The sequence below is a fragment of the Melopsittacus undulatus genome, chromosome 12, assembly GCF_012275295.1.
Source record: "Melopsittacus undulatus isolate bMelUnd1 chromosome 12, bMelUnd1.mat.Z, whole genome shotgun sequence".
Classification (NCBI taxonomy): domain Eukaryota; kingdom Metazoa; phylum Chordata; class Aves; order Psittaciformes; family Psittaculidae; genus Melopsittacus; species Melopsittacus undulatus.
In genome coordinates this window covers 19,566,659-19,581,814 of record NC_047538.1, presented here as the reverse complement: position 1 = coordinate 19,581,814, position 15,156 = coordinate 19,566,659, and the positions used below count along the sequence as shown (strand labels likewise).

The following is a 15,156-nucleotide window of genomic DNA, read 5'->3' as shown; positions in this document are numbered from 1 at the left end:
TGGCCACTCGCGTTGTACTGTTCTTACCTGCATGAGGTCCTTGCTAGTGTTCACATCCCTTGTGCTGTGGGAACAGGTAAGGGAAAAGGTGTGGAGGTCTTAAATAATAACTGTAGGCATCAGCCTAATGAATATAGTAGCAGAGATGGCATGAACAGGGCTAATGAGCCCATCACTCAGCAGGCCTGGAGGCCTTGGCAGTGCCACAGAGGCCACAGCACAGAGTGACAACAGAGGGAATCCTGCTTCTAAACTAAAGTAATGTTGTGGATGCTTCCACCAAACTTCAGGGTTTTCTTGTACAAGAAAAGCAGAATAAAGGTATTTAAACCCGGTGGCAGTTGTGGGGAAAGCCACTGTGGCTCAGTGAAGGGCTTCTGGGGTGGGTAAAGAGACGTACTGGCACAATGGTGCAAGACAGTTCCAGTTCTGACTGAAGTAAATACAAATTACAGCATCTTGACCCCAGAAAGTGGGGTTTTAAAGCAGGTATCCTGCAGCCCTAGCAGTGGAGGGTTTCTTTAATCATCTTTAATGCTCTCCAGCCCCAAAGAAGGACACAGGACAGCCGAAGGGAGGGCAGGAATCACCTTTATGCAGTGTACACTCCATGGCCAAGAGCACTGACCAGGTTAACGTGGGCAGGACCGAGGTGGACACGTGCCCAGCTGCAACCACGACCCCGCTCCAGCAGTTTGCCATTATTTAAGTATAATTTTACATTCTGAATGAATATATATTAAAAAATAATAATAATCATCACAAACCAATCTTCGCTTTGACAAACAAGCCTATTACAGACAATGTCAAGTTCATTTAAAGCACGAGGAAGTAATGATGATTAGAAAAGCTTTAATTAAAAGGCCATTTGAGCGACAGTCGAACCGCTGCAGCGCTTCCTTCCTTGGGGCACAGAACCCAGGAGCCACCTGCCCCAGCACAGCTCGGCTCCAGCGTGGGCGCCCTGCTCCTGAAGGAACTGGAGTCCATAACGGGTGGCATTGGCGCTGTTGGTCCTGGCTCAGCAGCTTCATTTACACCATGAGGTGTAAACGGTGTTGACCAAGAGTTCGTTATTTGTCATCATAAATAATTAATGTAATAAATACAGATCAAGTAACGGGACAGACGCTCCTTGAGGGCAGGCAATGGGCTCAGGCCGCTCCGGCTCACGGGAAGGAGATGGGCAGCAGCAGTTCCTTGGTCACGGCCGCAGCCATGGTGGGAAGCACCAGCACACCGAGGACCGTGCCCACCCGCCCTGAGCAGTCCAGCCTTGGGATGGGAGATTTACACCTGACACAAACCAACCCTCAGAGGGAACCCAACCGACATTCCACACACATCCCATCAGCACCGGCTTGGGAATGCGCATCCCAATGGGACTAAGCCGCTCTGAACCATTCCTTCTGCTTAGCTTTGCCCCTGGTCTTTGTAAACTCCACGTTTGCGCTTACTCCCAGTGACTTCTCAGCTACATTTATGCTTCTACCAGGAAATGGACAAGAATCAAGAGTAAATATTCCTCTCTGTGCCTGTTCCTTGGCAGGGGCAGGACACAGCAGAGGGTGACAACAGCGTTCCTAACCACGGGAATTCGGAAACTCTGCACGCCACCAACTACCTCTACAACTGGTGCACACGTGTTCCATTCGCTCACAACAAGAATACACACACCCGTGCAGGCTTTGCTCCCTTACTCACGCGTTATCTTCCATGTACCACACACGCATCATTCCCAATATTCACAATAATATACAATAAATACAGCTTTTCCCCTCCCGTTCCCACTGACAAGCCCCATCAGTGTACGGTGTCTTTAAAGAGACGGGTAACACCAACCTGGAGGTGCAGTGACACCTGCACCAGCGCTGACCTTCACGTGGTTGCTGTGTGCCGAGCACAGAGGAAGGGATGGGATGATCCTGAGCTTCACTCACATGGTGCTGAGCCGAGCAGCAACATCCATCATCGCTCCTGCTTCCTGCTTGTGCTGGGTTCCAGGTGCTGACCACAGCAACGCCATCCTTGTGCAGGGCAACACACACCAGGGAAGGACGATACAAGGGGTTTATGCAGTGCCTTGAAACTGCCCCTGAACGTATCTGACCCCGTACAGGAGTTAACTGAAAGGAGCTGTTCTCTCTCCCCAGTTTGCTCTTATAATAAATAGAAGCTTTATCTCCAAAGGAATGAGTCGGTGCCTTCCCCAGCCGCATCCTCCTCCTGGTGCCACGGTGCCAGGAGGATTTGTTCTTGGATCAAAGCACAAACTGAGCTCCGGGTGCTTTGCCACGCGCTGGTCCTTCCTTCGGGATGAGGATGCAGTCACAGAGCTGGAGCTGGGCCCGTGCCTCTTGCACCGCACGGACAGGAGCCATTTTGTTCTGCTCATGGTTTAATTACAATCAATTACTCTGGTACGAAGCCAAGAACACCGAGGGCAAGAACCTGACTCAACCACAGCCCTTGCACTGTGCTCTGTTACATCTCCTCCTCATCCCAGGGTCCGGCTGAAACCCCCATGGACCCGGCAGCGACGCCTGCGCTTGCTGCTTGGTTAAACACAAGGACAAGGCAATGGCAGAAGCCCCCAGCCTGAGCACAGAAGCTTCCACCAGACACTGCACACGGTCTCTGCCTGCAGCAGGAGCGGTGCCAGCTCCGCTCCAGAGGCAATTCCCTCCCAACACCCTGGTTTTCCCAAGTTCTGAACTCCAAACACACTCCAGGGGGGAGCACTCCCGGTCTCGGCCCCCCCTCACTTGCATGGTGCTGGCGAGGGGCTGATCCTTCTAAGTTAGAAAGGTGCATGGGGAGAGGCTTCTCGGAATTAAATCAGACACAAACTGGTCTTTACTGAGCTATCCTACAAAGATTCCACAAACAAGGCAGCGAAAGAACCAAGTCCACCACAAAGTCTACAAATACAAAAAGTCCTCCAGGAATCAACGGGAACAGAAAGGTCAGGAAATAAATTAACCTCCAGCTCATCCCTCAGCGTTACAGGAGGTGTCCAGACGGGAATCGAGGGGTTTCCAACGGTGGCGGTGCCTTGGAACCATCCCACAGGCCCCTATGGCTCCCTCAGCCGCTGAGGGGATCCTCCCGGTAGTGGATGGCGTAACGGAGCTTCTCCAGCATGATGTCCAGTGAGGAATACTGCGGGAGCTTGATCATGAACATGCACGTCTCAACACGGATGTACCGCGAGTCTGGAGAGCCTGCGGGGAAGGGGCCAGAAGGGGTTGGAGGCACCAGCACTGCCCATTGCAGACCCCAGGGAGAAGCAGCAAGGGCAAACCCCAGCCTCTCATAGGGCTCCTGAGCCTCCTGTGCTGCTCCACAGCCCTCGAGCCTGCGGCATTCCCAATCACTTTAACAGCATCCCAGACAAGCACTGTATCAAGTCTCCAGTGTCCTTATAAGGCAATGCTTTACATCAAAATTAAATTAGTATTTACATAAATTTAAATTAAATTGTATTTTTACATGGTTTAAACCCAAGTTCTCTCCTTATTTACAGCCATAACAACCTGCCGCTCTTTTCACAGAATCCCAGCCTGGTTTGGGTTGAAGGGACCTTAAAGCTCCTCCAGCTCCAACCCCTGCCATGGGCAGGGACCCCTTCCACTGGAGCAGCTGCTCCAAGCCCCTGTGTCCAACCTGGCCTTGAGCACTGCCAGGGATGGGGCAGCCACAGCTTCTCTGGGCACCCTGTGCCAGCGCCTCAGCACCCTCACAGGGAAGAGCTTGTGCCTAAGAGCTCATCTCAGCCTCCCCTCGGGCAGGTTAAAGCCATTCCCCTTGGCCTGTCCCTATGTGTCAGTCACTGCACATGAAACACCAGTTTAAATGGAGAACAGGGGAGCTGTGAGCAGGACGGATTCTCCCCCTGGCAGCCCCTGGTCACTCACCTGCAGCTCCATCAGGGGGGGCGATTTTCATGGGGTACGGGGGGACGTGGGCAGTGTCGGGGCCCCCGTCCTTGCATGGGCACGTGAAGGGGATTCGCTCCTGGTTACAGGCAAACTTGATGAACTTGCAGAGCTCCTCCTGGGTGAACATCTCCAGCGCGCTCCAGAAGAACTCGATGTGCTGGTCGGTCTCCATCAAGCCCACCTGGTACATGGTGTGTGCCTGGGGGGAAAGAGCAGGACGTTCCCTCCTTCTCCCTTCAGAAACCCTCCCGACTGACACTCGAAAGGCTTGCAAGGGGGGGGCAGACACCTTTGGCCACAGAAGCTGCAGCTCTTCTCACCTTGAGGAACTCCAGGTTGATGTAGGGAAGCCCACAGGTCCTCAGCTCCATCTCCAGCGGGGTCAGTGTGGTCAGGAGCTGCAGGGGGATGATGGAGCCCAGGCCAGCGCGCACTGCGGTCATGCACTCCGGTGTCTGCAGCTCCCGCATCCGCAGGCTCCGGATCGCTGTCGCATACACGTCCTTGTTCTCCCACCTGCAAGGGCAGGGATTCAGGCTGGGAAAGGAGAGCACCTCGGAGCCCTCCTGCCCTGACCGCACTCTTACAGACAGAGGCTTTATGAGGAGTCTCTGCTTGTGAATAACCAAGAGTGAGCATTAAGGTAAGTGCATCCTGATGCTTCCCAATTTAATTCCTCTTTCCTCCTCTCTTCTCACACTCACCCATTTCTTACACCCCTCTTGCTGACACCTGCACAAAGTGGAGCAGCACTACCCTTCACCTGCCTCTACACAGCAAAAGGCCGTAAATAGCTCCAGTGCTTCCACATTCCTGCCAGTTGTAAATCCTTCCCAGATCCTTCCAGCCTTCAGCTCATCACAAAAGCACCTCTGGAGAGCCTGGTGCTTGGAAAACAATCCCAAAGATGCTTCTTTCCCATGTAACCCAGTGCAGAGCCCTGCCAAGGAGGACACTGCTGTTTCTTACCCCACTGGAATGTGCCGGCCTCGCGGGCACAGCTCCACCTCCTCCCCTGTCATGGTCAGGTAGGTGAACTTGCAGCAGGGTTTGTTAGGGCAGTCGGGGCTCTCCGTGGCCAGATGCTGGGAAGCAATTTCCGCACACAGAGCTTCCAGTTCTGTCTCGTCATTTATCTGTCACGAAACACAGGACAAGGATGTGTCACACTGCACACTGCACTGCACTGCACTGTGCTGGTCTTGAGGCTCACTGCAGTGTGCAAAGCATGCTTGCTCCATCATCTGCAGGCACTGTGGACAGTGAAGGCCAGTGATGGCTTTGGTGGTTTCCTACTGGTTTAACATTGGCAAGCTCCAGTAAACACCTGAGAAGCCTGAACTCCACCGTGCCTGGCACTGCAGGAGATTGAGCAGCTTTTCCAAGCCATCAGGATGTAAAATCCTGCATCCAAGAGGAGTCAAAACCCTTCAGGACCCTGCTCCCATGAAAACCAGCCAGGGGCTTCCACATCGGGCAGGCAGGACCATCAGTGCCTATTGGAGCAATGTGCTTGTGTGGAAAGGAGGGGAGAGGAAGAAGGGGACTTACGTTCTCAAACTTCTTGACGTAGTTGTAGGTGAGGATGTCAGCTTCCTGGAGATCAACGTCTGCATCCAGTGGCTCTCCCACCAGGGTCTTCCAGAAGGAAGGCAGGAGGTCAAGCGGCAGAGGAACGTCTGCTCGGATTGCAATACCCAAGAGCTGCCCAAAGAAGTGGAAGAGCTGCTCCTCCGCATAGGTGATGGGGCTGGGAGTCAGGATGTACTTGCCCTGAGAGAACAGAGCAGGTTATCAGGCTTGTGAAACCCTGATCTGAACGTGATGAACACTGCCCACAAAAGGACACAAACAGATTTGCTCAGTGTGGCATGGAGCCTGGCCCGCTTACACAGTGAGATTGTATCACGTTATCACTTACTGGTCAAAAGCAATACCATAGAGCTGGTGTCCTCGAGAGCCCCACTGTCACAAGCTGTTAAGCAGCAGTCACAGGACTTCTCTGTATTTGTATTATCAGTTTGGTATCTAAGTATTTCAGCTGTGGAATGTTCCCGAGATACAGCCTGCACATGCAAAGCCAGGTTGGTGATGTACTAGGTCTTAAGCGGAGAGGAATGATCTGTTTCCTGCTCTGAGTATTGCTAGGAAGGAACAATACCTCAACTACTGTAAAGCCTTTGGGCCATAAGCTTTATCTTGTTTCTGTAATACATCTACTGCACTAAATATGCATTAAATAGCTCAGATGGAGCATCTTATTCTACTAGCAATGCAACTGACTTCCCTGGTGACACTGCCAGAGTAACACCAGCAGAATATGACTTCACCAGCCTGGGACAGACAGCCTCTAACTCAGACAACTGAACCACATTCACTCTAAGTGAGCTGCACCCAGGAGTCTTATCTCTGCTCCACTTTGCAGCTTTGACTCCATGGCTGCTTCTTCAAGGACCTGCAGGAGCAGGTGAAATGGACTTGAAGCTTCTCTCTGTCACTGACTGAATGTGTTCTACTCCACTTCAACCCTGTGCACATTCAAAGAGAGAAAAGCAAGTTCATTTCTTGCACTGAGATGATCACACCTTATTCTTATTGACTGCAGAGCTGGGGCACAAGAGGAGTAGGGAGAGCGAGGAGCTCTGCAGCTCTTTACAGACTTGCCAAAGGAAGTGACGGAAGGATCCACCTGCAAGAGAGAGGGGCAAAGTCATGAAATGCCCTCAGCCTCATTCACCACCTTTCAGCCCCAAATCTGCCACTCCTGAAATCGTTTCAAGCCTTACATCACACACATCACCTCTGCATGCACAGCCACGTGGCTTCACCGAGGCTGGGGTAGATGCCAGCCACACCAGCTCGCTACTCATGTGCAAGTCCACCTGTCAATGGTCTCAATACCTGTAATAAATACCCACTGAACTGCTTCCTGCTGCACTCCTAAGTGCTGCTTTGTCTTCCAGCACCCTGTGCAAGATTAGCACCAACATTTGTTACACCGGTTGGGCTGCAAATGGAATTTGTTACTTGATGAGAAGATGAATGGTGCTGTCTTCATCACAACGGAGCCTTTCCAAGCTCGCAGCACTGCGGCAATGCCTCAGAACTCATTACAGATGCTGAGCTGGAGATGTAACATTTATCTCCATATATATACTGTCAATAAGCACTACAGACCTTAAAAGAACAGAGTTCCCCTTGGGAGAAGGCATCAAAGAGCCCCTTGTTCAGCTAATGGGTGCTCACGGAGGAGTTTGCTTTGACACAACTGACAGATGACAGTAGATGGCAACACAAAACTCATTTCTTCTCTAACCCCATGTGCTCCCATGCATCTCCCTGAAGAAGCTCTTCCCATCAGCACACTGAGGCTGCACTAACTGGGCGAAGAGCAGTCCATTTTCTGTGGCACAGCTGATATTTGCTTTGCTACCCTATCAATTATTCACCAGATCTGCAAAGCAATGTTTTCTCAGCTCCTGTTTGAATCAAGTCTCTTCCTGGAGCACATCAACCCTTGGTGATGCAAGGGAGCCTGCAACCCCAAAAGGAGTCAGTATCTAAAGGGAGCTGGACAGCTTCCACATTGAGATTATCTTATACACTGAAACCTCGCACATGAAAACAGTGTCTTTATTTGTATGTATCTTTATTCAACAAGATACAATAACCTTGTGGACGATTCTTGCTCAATGCTTTCTGTGGCAGAGCAGTGCTCCTGGGTCACAAGAAGCCTGTCTCTTGGAGGGTCAGTAAAACCAGGGCAGTCAATGGTCTGCTCCTTTATGAGGTTCATTCTTCAACCAGTCACATGAAAGCTATTTATATGCTTACAAGAAATGCCATCCATCTCCTCATGAGAAAGAGGAAGATGCAAACATGAAGGGCAGTTTCGAAAGCAGCAACCCCCTGATCACACTCAATTCCCATTTCTGTCTCTGCAGCTTGACTGGGACAAAAGCAGAAGCTCATACTTGTGAAGGCACGTTGAGAGCAATTCTCAAAGCCACCTTGCTTGGGCATTTTTAGTTGTTAATGCTTTTCTATTCCCTGATGGCTACATCACATAATGCACCTTCATACTAGTACCTAATGGCACCTTCATCTAGTGGTTACACAGCCTCACATCACTTTAACCATAAAACCCACAGTGATGTTACCCAGCCCACTGCTAACAAGAAAGTGCTTAAACCCCCCCCAGACATCTTTGTTCTCAGCAGTGTGGGTTTACCAAGGCCAAGCATCCAAACCACCTGAAGAGACAATTCTTACTAAGTGCTTTTAACAACTTACTATTGCTTTGTTTACTTGCTGCAGTCAGAGCTGCAGCCACACTTCCTGCTGTATTAGCAAAGATGGAAATTCACCACCTGGCTTGCCGAGTTCTTGGAAGCTTCACTCATTCCCATCTGCAGGACTACAGACACCACAACGGGAACGCAGCTGCTGAGTTAACATGAGCTGTATTCTGGTGAAGACTCAGATTCCACCTGGAGTCAGCTCTCATGACTGTACCCGATGTCACCAATCACTTGGATCTCAACTTACTTGTTCCATGGACCTCCTCCCCCGTGAAGCGGATGTTGAAGGCATAGGTAGGGTCTCCCCCACTGGCCAGTTTGACGCAGAGCTGGGAGGATGGCACACAGGCGAGCTGCCGCGCAGCCTGGCAGAAGTAGGAGTTCTCTGAGGAACGGATCTCCCCTGGTTATAAGTGAGAGGTACAGTTACAACACTCATACTCAGAGGAGTTTGCTTTAATAACCAAGCTCAGTTAAACCAGACCCAACTGGTTGCAAGGGGTTCAAATGGATTCTGAACAAGAGCAAGGTTTCCCATACCTCCAACGATTTCCAAGGGATCCAGGGTGATTTCTGGAGCTGCATGATCAGCAGTTCTTTGCACAGTGGCATTCAGCACTCTGTTCATTACAGTTACTTTTGTGTCATAAAAGATTAAACCTAAAGAAATGAACACGTTTCAGTGCAGTTCATTTATCCTCCTACAATCTTGTTTTCTGAAACTCTCTAATGGACAATGGCAGGACAACAATTCCACCTTCACCAGGGGGTAGGATGTGGCTCATCCACATCTTCTTTACTTGCAGTATGCGTTACTGATATTCACTGGAAGAAGTGCAGTGGGTTTGAGCACTGCTGGACACAATTCCAAGGGTATATAAATAGATCCCAGAAACCCCACCAGAAAACAAGAGTGAGTTTCTGTAAATCAGAAGCACTTTGCCAAATAGCTCTCAGGAATCTGAGCTGCTTTGCCAGTAATGGTAGAGGCAACAAGACAGGGCGAAAACCAGGGCTGTCAGATGGCACCATAAGCAGAAGCTCTATAAAGACAAATCTCTGAATATCCTTCACTTCCCCCTTGCTGGGTTTTATAAGGTGTTTTTCTAGCTGGGCCAATATAAAAGCCACTTACACACATTGATACCTCTGGTGAATTCTATATCGACTTCTCCAGAGGAAAACAAGTTTGGGAAATGTAATGACCTAAATCCTGGTTTTGTTGTTAATGGAGGCTTGTAAAAATGACTTTAAATGCTGATGCTTGATAAGGATTTTCTTGATCTAATTCTACACCTTCAATGACAAGGAGGATGCCAAGAGCTCCCGTTCCCCAGGACCTGACCTTTGGCCTCCTGCAGCAGTGCAGCGATGCTGTTTGCGTACATCTCTGTCTGCCGAAGCTCCACCAGCGGCAGGAAGAAGGTCTCCAAGGTAGTGTTGAGAGACTGGAGCAGTGCAAACCGCAGCCGCAGGCTTTCAACGGGAACATCTGAGGTGGGAAACATCCATCAGAAAGAATTCCCTACCTACTGCAAAGCCCACCTTCCCAGCAGATCCCCTCCAGGAGCCGCACAAGCCTCCTGCTGATGCCTGCACATCAACAAGAGGACTGAAGATGCAAGAGCAGCTGTGATGTTCCTTCCTGGATCTTGAGTCTCTAGGTGTCTTTTAGCATCACTGAATCTGCATTATCTGGAGATTGTTTTAAAGGAACTTAGTGCTTAGAACAGGATTTAGGTGATGAAAGCCTGCCTAGGTCCAGACTCGAAACCCAGCCTTTCCTCCCCCTCCAAGCTGAACTCACCAGATAACTTGCTCCTCCACCCTGAGCTAGGCTGTGTGCTTGGAGAGCAGAGAACAGCACAGTGTGTTTCTAACAATGCTGCCAAAGGCACTACAGTGCCCAAGCACACCCAGGGAGAGAGAAGACCCAGACTCAGTGCTCCCCTTGGCCCACAGAGTCCAATCTGCAACCTCCAAAGGAACACTTCAGCTGCCTGAGCTGCAGCCAGGTTGTTCAGGAGCACTACCCAGCTCTTCCAGTGAGGAAAGCCCCTATGCAAACCATCCACACATACTCAACAGACAGGAAATTCTAGGATCTGCTGCATCAGCTGGATCCAAATAAACTTCATGGGGATGGAGTCGTGCTGGTGTAATGGCAAGGTGACGACAAAGCCTGTTAATGTACTGGACAAGGGCTACATCCATTTCCAGGGTCCATTTGCGGGATGCTTTCTGAGCATGTCTTGCATCAATGCAGGCACACCTGAAACATAAAAGGTGTAAGACCTGTTGAAACCTAACTGCAGTACTGCTTACTAAGAGCATGTTGAGCACAACACCAGGCTTGTTCTGCTTCTCTCCCAGTTTCTTAAGCAGAGCTGTTTCTTTACAGGAATTCCAGCTTGGCAATAAGAACTGATTTATCATCTGCTTTGCCTCATTGTTATTAATTAATAAGACAAAAGGAACTGCCTATTAAGCTCACTCACTGCACTATCTTCTTTATGTTCTGAAGCAGATAAAGGAGAAGGGGATGTGGCAATTAGCTTGTGGCTTGACACAGGGAGATAAGGAGGATTCATTTAAGGGACTTTCTTCCTGTACAATATTAACAAGGAAATAACTGCCCTCTTCTGCATTACTGCTGACCCAGCAGCAGCACTGCCAGTTTAAACAACCACCCAGCGCACGGAATAGAAAGCTGCTGTGGAAGAAAACCAGATACAGGTGGATCTACAACGCTCCCCAGGCCCAGGTATTGCCCATTTGGAAGCTATGAAGGACAGCGTGGCATATGATTTTGTTAGCTATGCTGTGTCCAAGAAGGTCAGCACCTGCATTTGGACAGCAGTGACTTTTGAAGCAAGAAAACAACCACACACTGGTTAAAGCTCCTCGGAGTCGGAACATTCAGGATTGAGTCAGCACAATGAATCAGTATCCCCTTCACAAAGAGACTTGCAAAGCCCACCTTTCAAAATGCAGATCATATCCACAGGACAGAATAGCTCTCCACACACTACGGATGTCCTGTTTCGATCGGTCAACCACAAATCTGTGAAATCCATCCAGGGTCAAATACTTCTCCTCAGGAACTGACAGCAAAGATACAACCATCAAAGAGTTAATGACTTACTACAGAGTTTACACACCACAGAGGAAAGCAGTTGGTGTATGAGGTGTCACCTGCCAGCTTTCTCCTGGTTCCACCCATCCCACCATGGCTGCTCTCGCCCATAGTTCTAAACATGTTATTCAGGTCCAATCTGGCCTTTGGTAAATGCTGCTCATTCTTTCCTTTCAAGGACACCAGTTCCCCAGCTGCCCCCTGGAACAGCTCCACTGATGTACCTAAGCAGGTACCATGAATCCATGCTTGGCTGAAGGCTGAAATCCCTCTCTTCTGAACTAACCTGGAATTTCCTACAACAGAGAGCAGAGTCCAGGCTTGTGTCTATTCACTCTTCTACCTGACTAGAGAAACACGTATCAAGTGAGATGCTGGAACTTATCCCTGTCATGGCATGGCTGTGCCACTTCCTCCATGGACAGACTGGTCAGGAGGCACCTGAAGCTTCTCTTTCATCCAATTTTCCTCTTGTAACTTTGCAATTTTTCTATCTAAGTTGAGAAACATGATTTAAACTCACCTAGTTCAAGCCTATGATATCCTAATCCCCCACTGTACAACACAAGCCTTGAAACTACTCCTCTTGGGAAGTCAGCTCTCCACCCAATGCAATGACTATTGCATGAATGACATGAGTATGGTTTGCCTTCACTTACATTGAGTCCAGATTTAGATATACAAAACAAAGCAGCATTTTAAATCACTAATTAAGTTAGCTTCATTAAAACCAAGGACTAACCAAATTTTTCATGACCTCATGTAAGCATATCAGCACAAAAAAGTGTATTTCTTTACTACAATGTAATACCACAGAAGAACTCCATAGAGCTGCTACCTTCTTGTTTCTTTGTGGGAGACTTCTCAGGGTCCTTCTCTTCAGGTTTGCTCTTCTCAGGAGATTTGGGCTTTACAGTAGGTTTCTTCTCACTTAAGGCTGTTCGGCTGAGGGACAAATGGAATGTTAGGATGCAAGCTTTCCTTGATCTGTTCAAGAAACCAAAATGTTCCTTGAAGGTCTTCTATAAGCTCAGTTACATTTCCCTCTTCCAATCCATACATTGGAATACAGAGAAGGGGAGGGAATCAAAAACTGCATTCCTAAAGGGAAATCAAACGTGTTGCAACAGCCAAAAAGCTGAAGGCACCAACCTGACACTGTTGAGCATAGACTTCTCCTTTGTAGGTGGTTTAGTAACCGGGCGCTTGGTGCTCACAACCTTCACTGGGTGCTGTTCTTTGCCTGCCTTGTTGTACTTGCTCTTGTCAAATTTGGGCTTGGGCACACCATATTTCCTTAAAATCTTCCAAGAGAGAAAGTGAATAATTACCCAATGCCTTCAAATAACACCAGAAAGATGCTGAAGAAGCATTTTCCAAGCACTACCTGAGTAAGCTGGTCCTCCAGCACCTTCTTTGGGGGGCGGACGTTTGTGAAGAACAAGTGAAGAAGGTTTCCAGGAGTCTGAGAATTTATCTGCTCTTTACTAAGGTAGATATCAGCAACCTTAATGGGTTTGGCTGGAGTTAGGCTCAGCATCTGCTCAGAATGGACACAGCTTTTAAAGATTTCGGTGAGGACTTCCCGAGCTCCTGGCACCAGTTTCTCACCTAAGTATTAAAAACAAAGGCCATATGGTACAAAATGCCACAGACACCTGCTTCGAGCTTGAAACGTGAACAAGCATTTTGCATTGAACTGAATGCCATTGGCTCTGAGAACATCATTTAGAAGCAGTCCCGCAGACAGGACCTTTCTGCAGTCTAATACCCCATTTGTGAAAGAGAACTGAATGCTTCCTCCTGCTTTGGCCACATACTGTAATTATTCTTTGAGTACTTTAGTGGTGATGACAAAAAGTAGCTTATTTATGATGCCAGTATAAAAAAGATGCTGCGGAGGTAACACCCTGACTATCAACTGAACAAGCAGTCAATAGAACTTCCTCTAACTATGAATCCTCCTCTGTCCTCTGATTCAGGATTCTGGCCCACTCCAGGTGTATTGGGGCTGTATAGCTTTCATGTTGTTAAGAGAATATAAAATACTAACTTCTATTGCAACAGTTTCTACTCTATGCTGTGTCCAAAAAACACTACTAAACAACCCAGTCAGTCGATTTTGGGGGTTGTTGGGGAGGTTTTTGTGGGGTTTTTAGTTCTGTCTGATTAGCTGTGAGGACAGCTGAGCAATGCTCAGATTGCAGACAGCTCCTTGCCAGCTGATGGGAGGCAGGAAACGTGCTGTGAAATTAAACTCACTCCTTGGCTCCCCCTCAATGTCACCCATCAGTGAGTGACTCACCCTGGATTTACAGTAGGAAGAAGAACCTGAGCCCTGTACGTCCCCCCCTCAACATGCATAAATGAGATAAATGCCAATATGAAAACCACCTACCTTTTATGGACTTATCATTGAAATAATCTTCCAGTGCTGGGCTCCCTTGTGTGTCAAATAAGCTCTGATTTACAGTAGAAACAGTTAAAATCTCTTCAGTTGACATCTCCATCAGTTCATCTTCACCATCCAGACTTGACAAACCAATGAGGTCACTGCTATTAAACAGACTGGCTCGGATTTTCTCTATTTTAGCTCTTGACCTTATCTGTACAAATAATGAAATGAGTTACCAGGAATTCTGGCAAAGCAAAGTAACTTCTGTTTGTATCAATTTGGGTCTTATACACTCTCCCCTTCCCAAGTAACTGATCACTATTACATCTCTTCCAGCACTCTGCTGTAGCAATAAGTCAACAGCAGAATTCAGGTTCAGCCTAGAAAACATTGTTTTAAGAACACCTGGCTACTGAAATCACCATGCTATGAGTTAATCAGGCACAGCTCTGAACCAGCTATTCCATCTCTCTGTCTGGAGATATCCCTTAGAAACAGCAGATAAGAAGCTGAAAGTTTCAGGTAGGTAACCTGTCATTATCTGCAATTCTGCTGTCCTGGCTTTGATTCTCCACTTAGAAAAGTGTATTTAAATTAGCACAGGCCTTGAAGTCTCAGCTGCACAAATTGGGAACAGGAACAGTAACATCCTTTGATTCCAAGAATAACCACCATGCATCATTATCAGAGCAGCTACAGACTTGGAGTAGGTTTCAATGTGAAGAAGCTGACAGCTTTCTGTACACACTTCATGGTTTACTTCAAGTCTGGTGTCTTCACGTCAATTAATAGCTCAAGAATAGCAGCTGAAGGTTTTCTATCTGAATAAGCTCCTTTTCTTCTACAAGGGAAACAGATACAATCCCAGACTATGCAGAAACGTCTCTCCACCCTCACAAGCTATCAGAAATGGCTGTGCTTCTGTGAGCTCCAGATAAAGCTGCAGCATGTGGTCTGTGTAACAATGGAGAGGAAGGGTTCTTGTGTGTAGCTGAAAACCTGCAGTGATCTGGCATCAATGACAGGCACTCACAGTGCTTTGAAAAATTAATTTGGGACCAGCCATCAACATAATCATGTCTCCTAAAGTAACTTCATAGAGGAATCTGTAGCTGCTTTAATATGTGAGAATGGAGTCATCAAACATTAAATAATTGCCTTGCTGGTCAAACTAAAGGGCCACTTATCTCTAAATTAATCTCCAGTAATGTCCAGCAGCAAATCTTTGAAGCAAGTTTTATATGAAAGAGGAAATTAATAGATCTTTTCCTTTATATATTCTCCCAGCCTCCAGAAATCAGTTTAAAGATTTCCTGAATTGAAGGCTGCAGTGACTGCTGTGCTTAATAGCTTCCAATTTGCACATCCTCCATGAACCTCATC

At 48.1% G+C, this 15,156-nt stretch overlaps 1 protein-coding gene across 1 annotated transcript in view; it reads right to left on the bottom strand.

The window, feature by feature from the left end:
• Window positions 1-575: 575 nt before the first annotated feature.
• The window catches only part of HECTD4 (HECT domain E3 ubiquitin protein ligase 4), a 72,348-nt gene continuing 57,767 nt past the window's right edge, over window positions 576-15,156 (bottom strand). Inside the window, 15 exon segments of the mRNA XM_005145164.4 lie at window positions 576-3,224; window positions 3,918-4,140; window positions 4,262-4,457; window positions 4,911-5,077; window positions 5,493-5,714; window positions 6,527-6,630; window positions 8,490-8,645; window positions 8,783-8,902; window positions 9,588-9,734; window positions 10,324-10,514; window positions 11,223-11,346; window positions 12,217-12,323; window positions 12,531-12,682; window positions 12,766-12,989; window positions 13,777-13,984. Coding sequence (XP_005145221.3) covers window positions 3,088-3,224; window positions 3,918-4,140; window positions 4,262-4,457; window positions 4,911-5,077; window positions 5,493-5,714; window positions 6,527-6,630; window positions 8,490-8,645; window positions 8,783-8,902; window positions 9,588-9,734; window positions 10,324-10,514; window positions 11,223-11,346; window positions 12,217-12,323; window positions 12,531-12,682; window positions 12,766-12,989; window positions 13,777-13,984 — 2,478 coding nt within the window. The 3' untranslated portion in view covers window positions 576-3,087.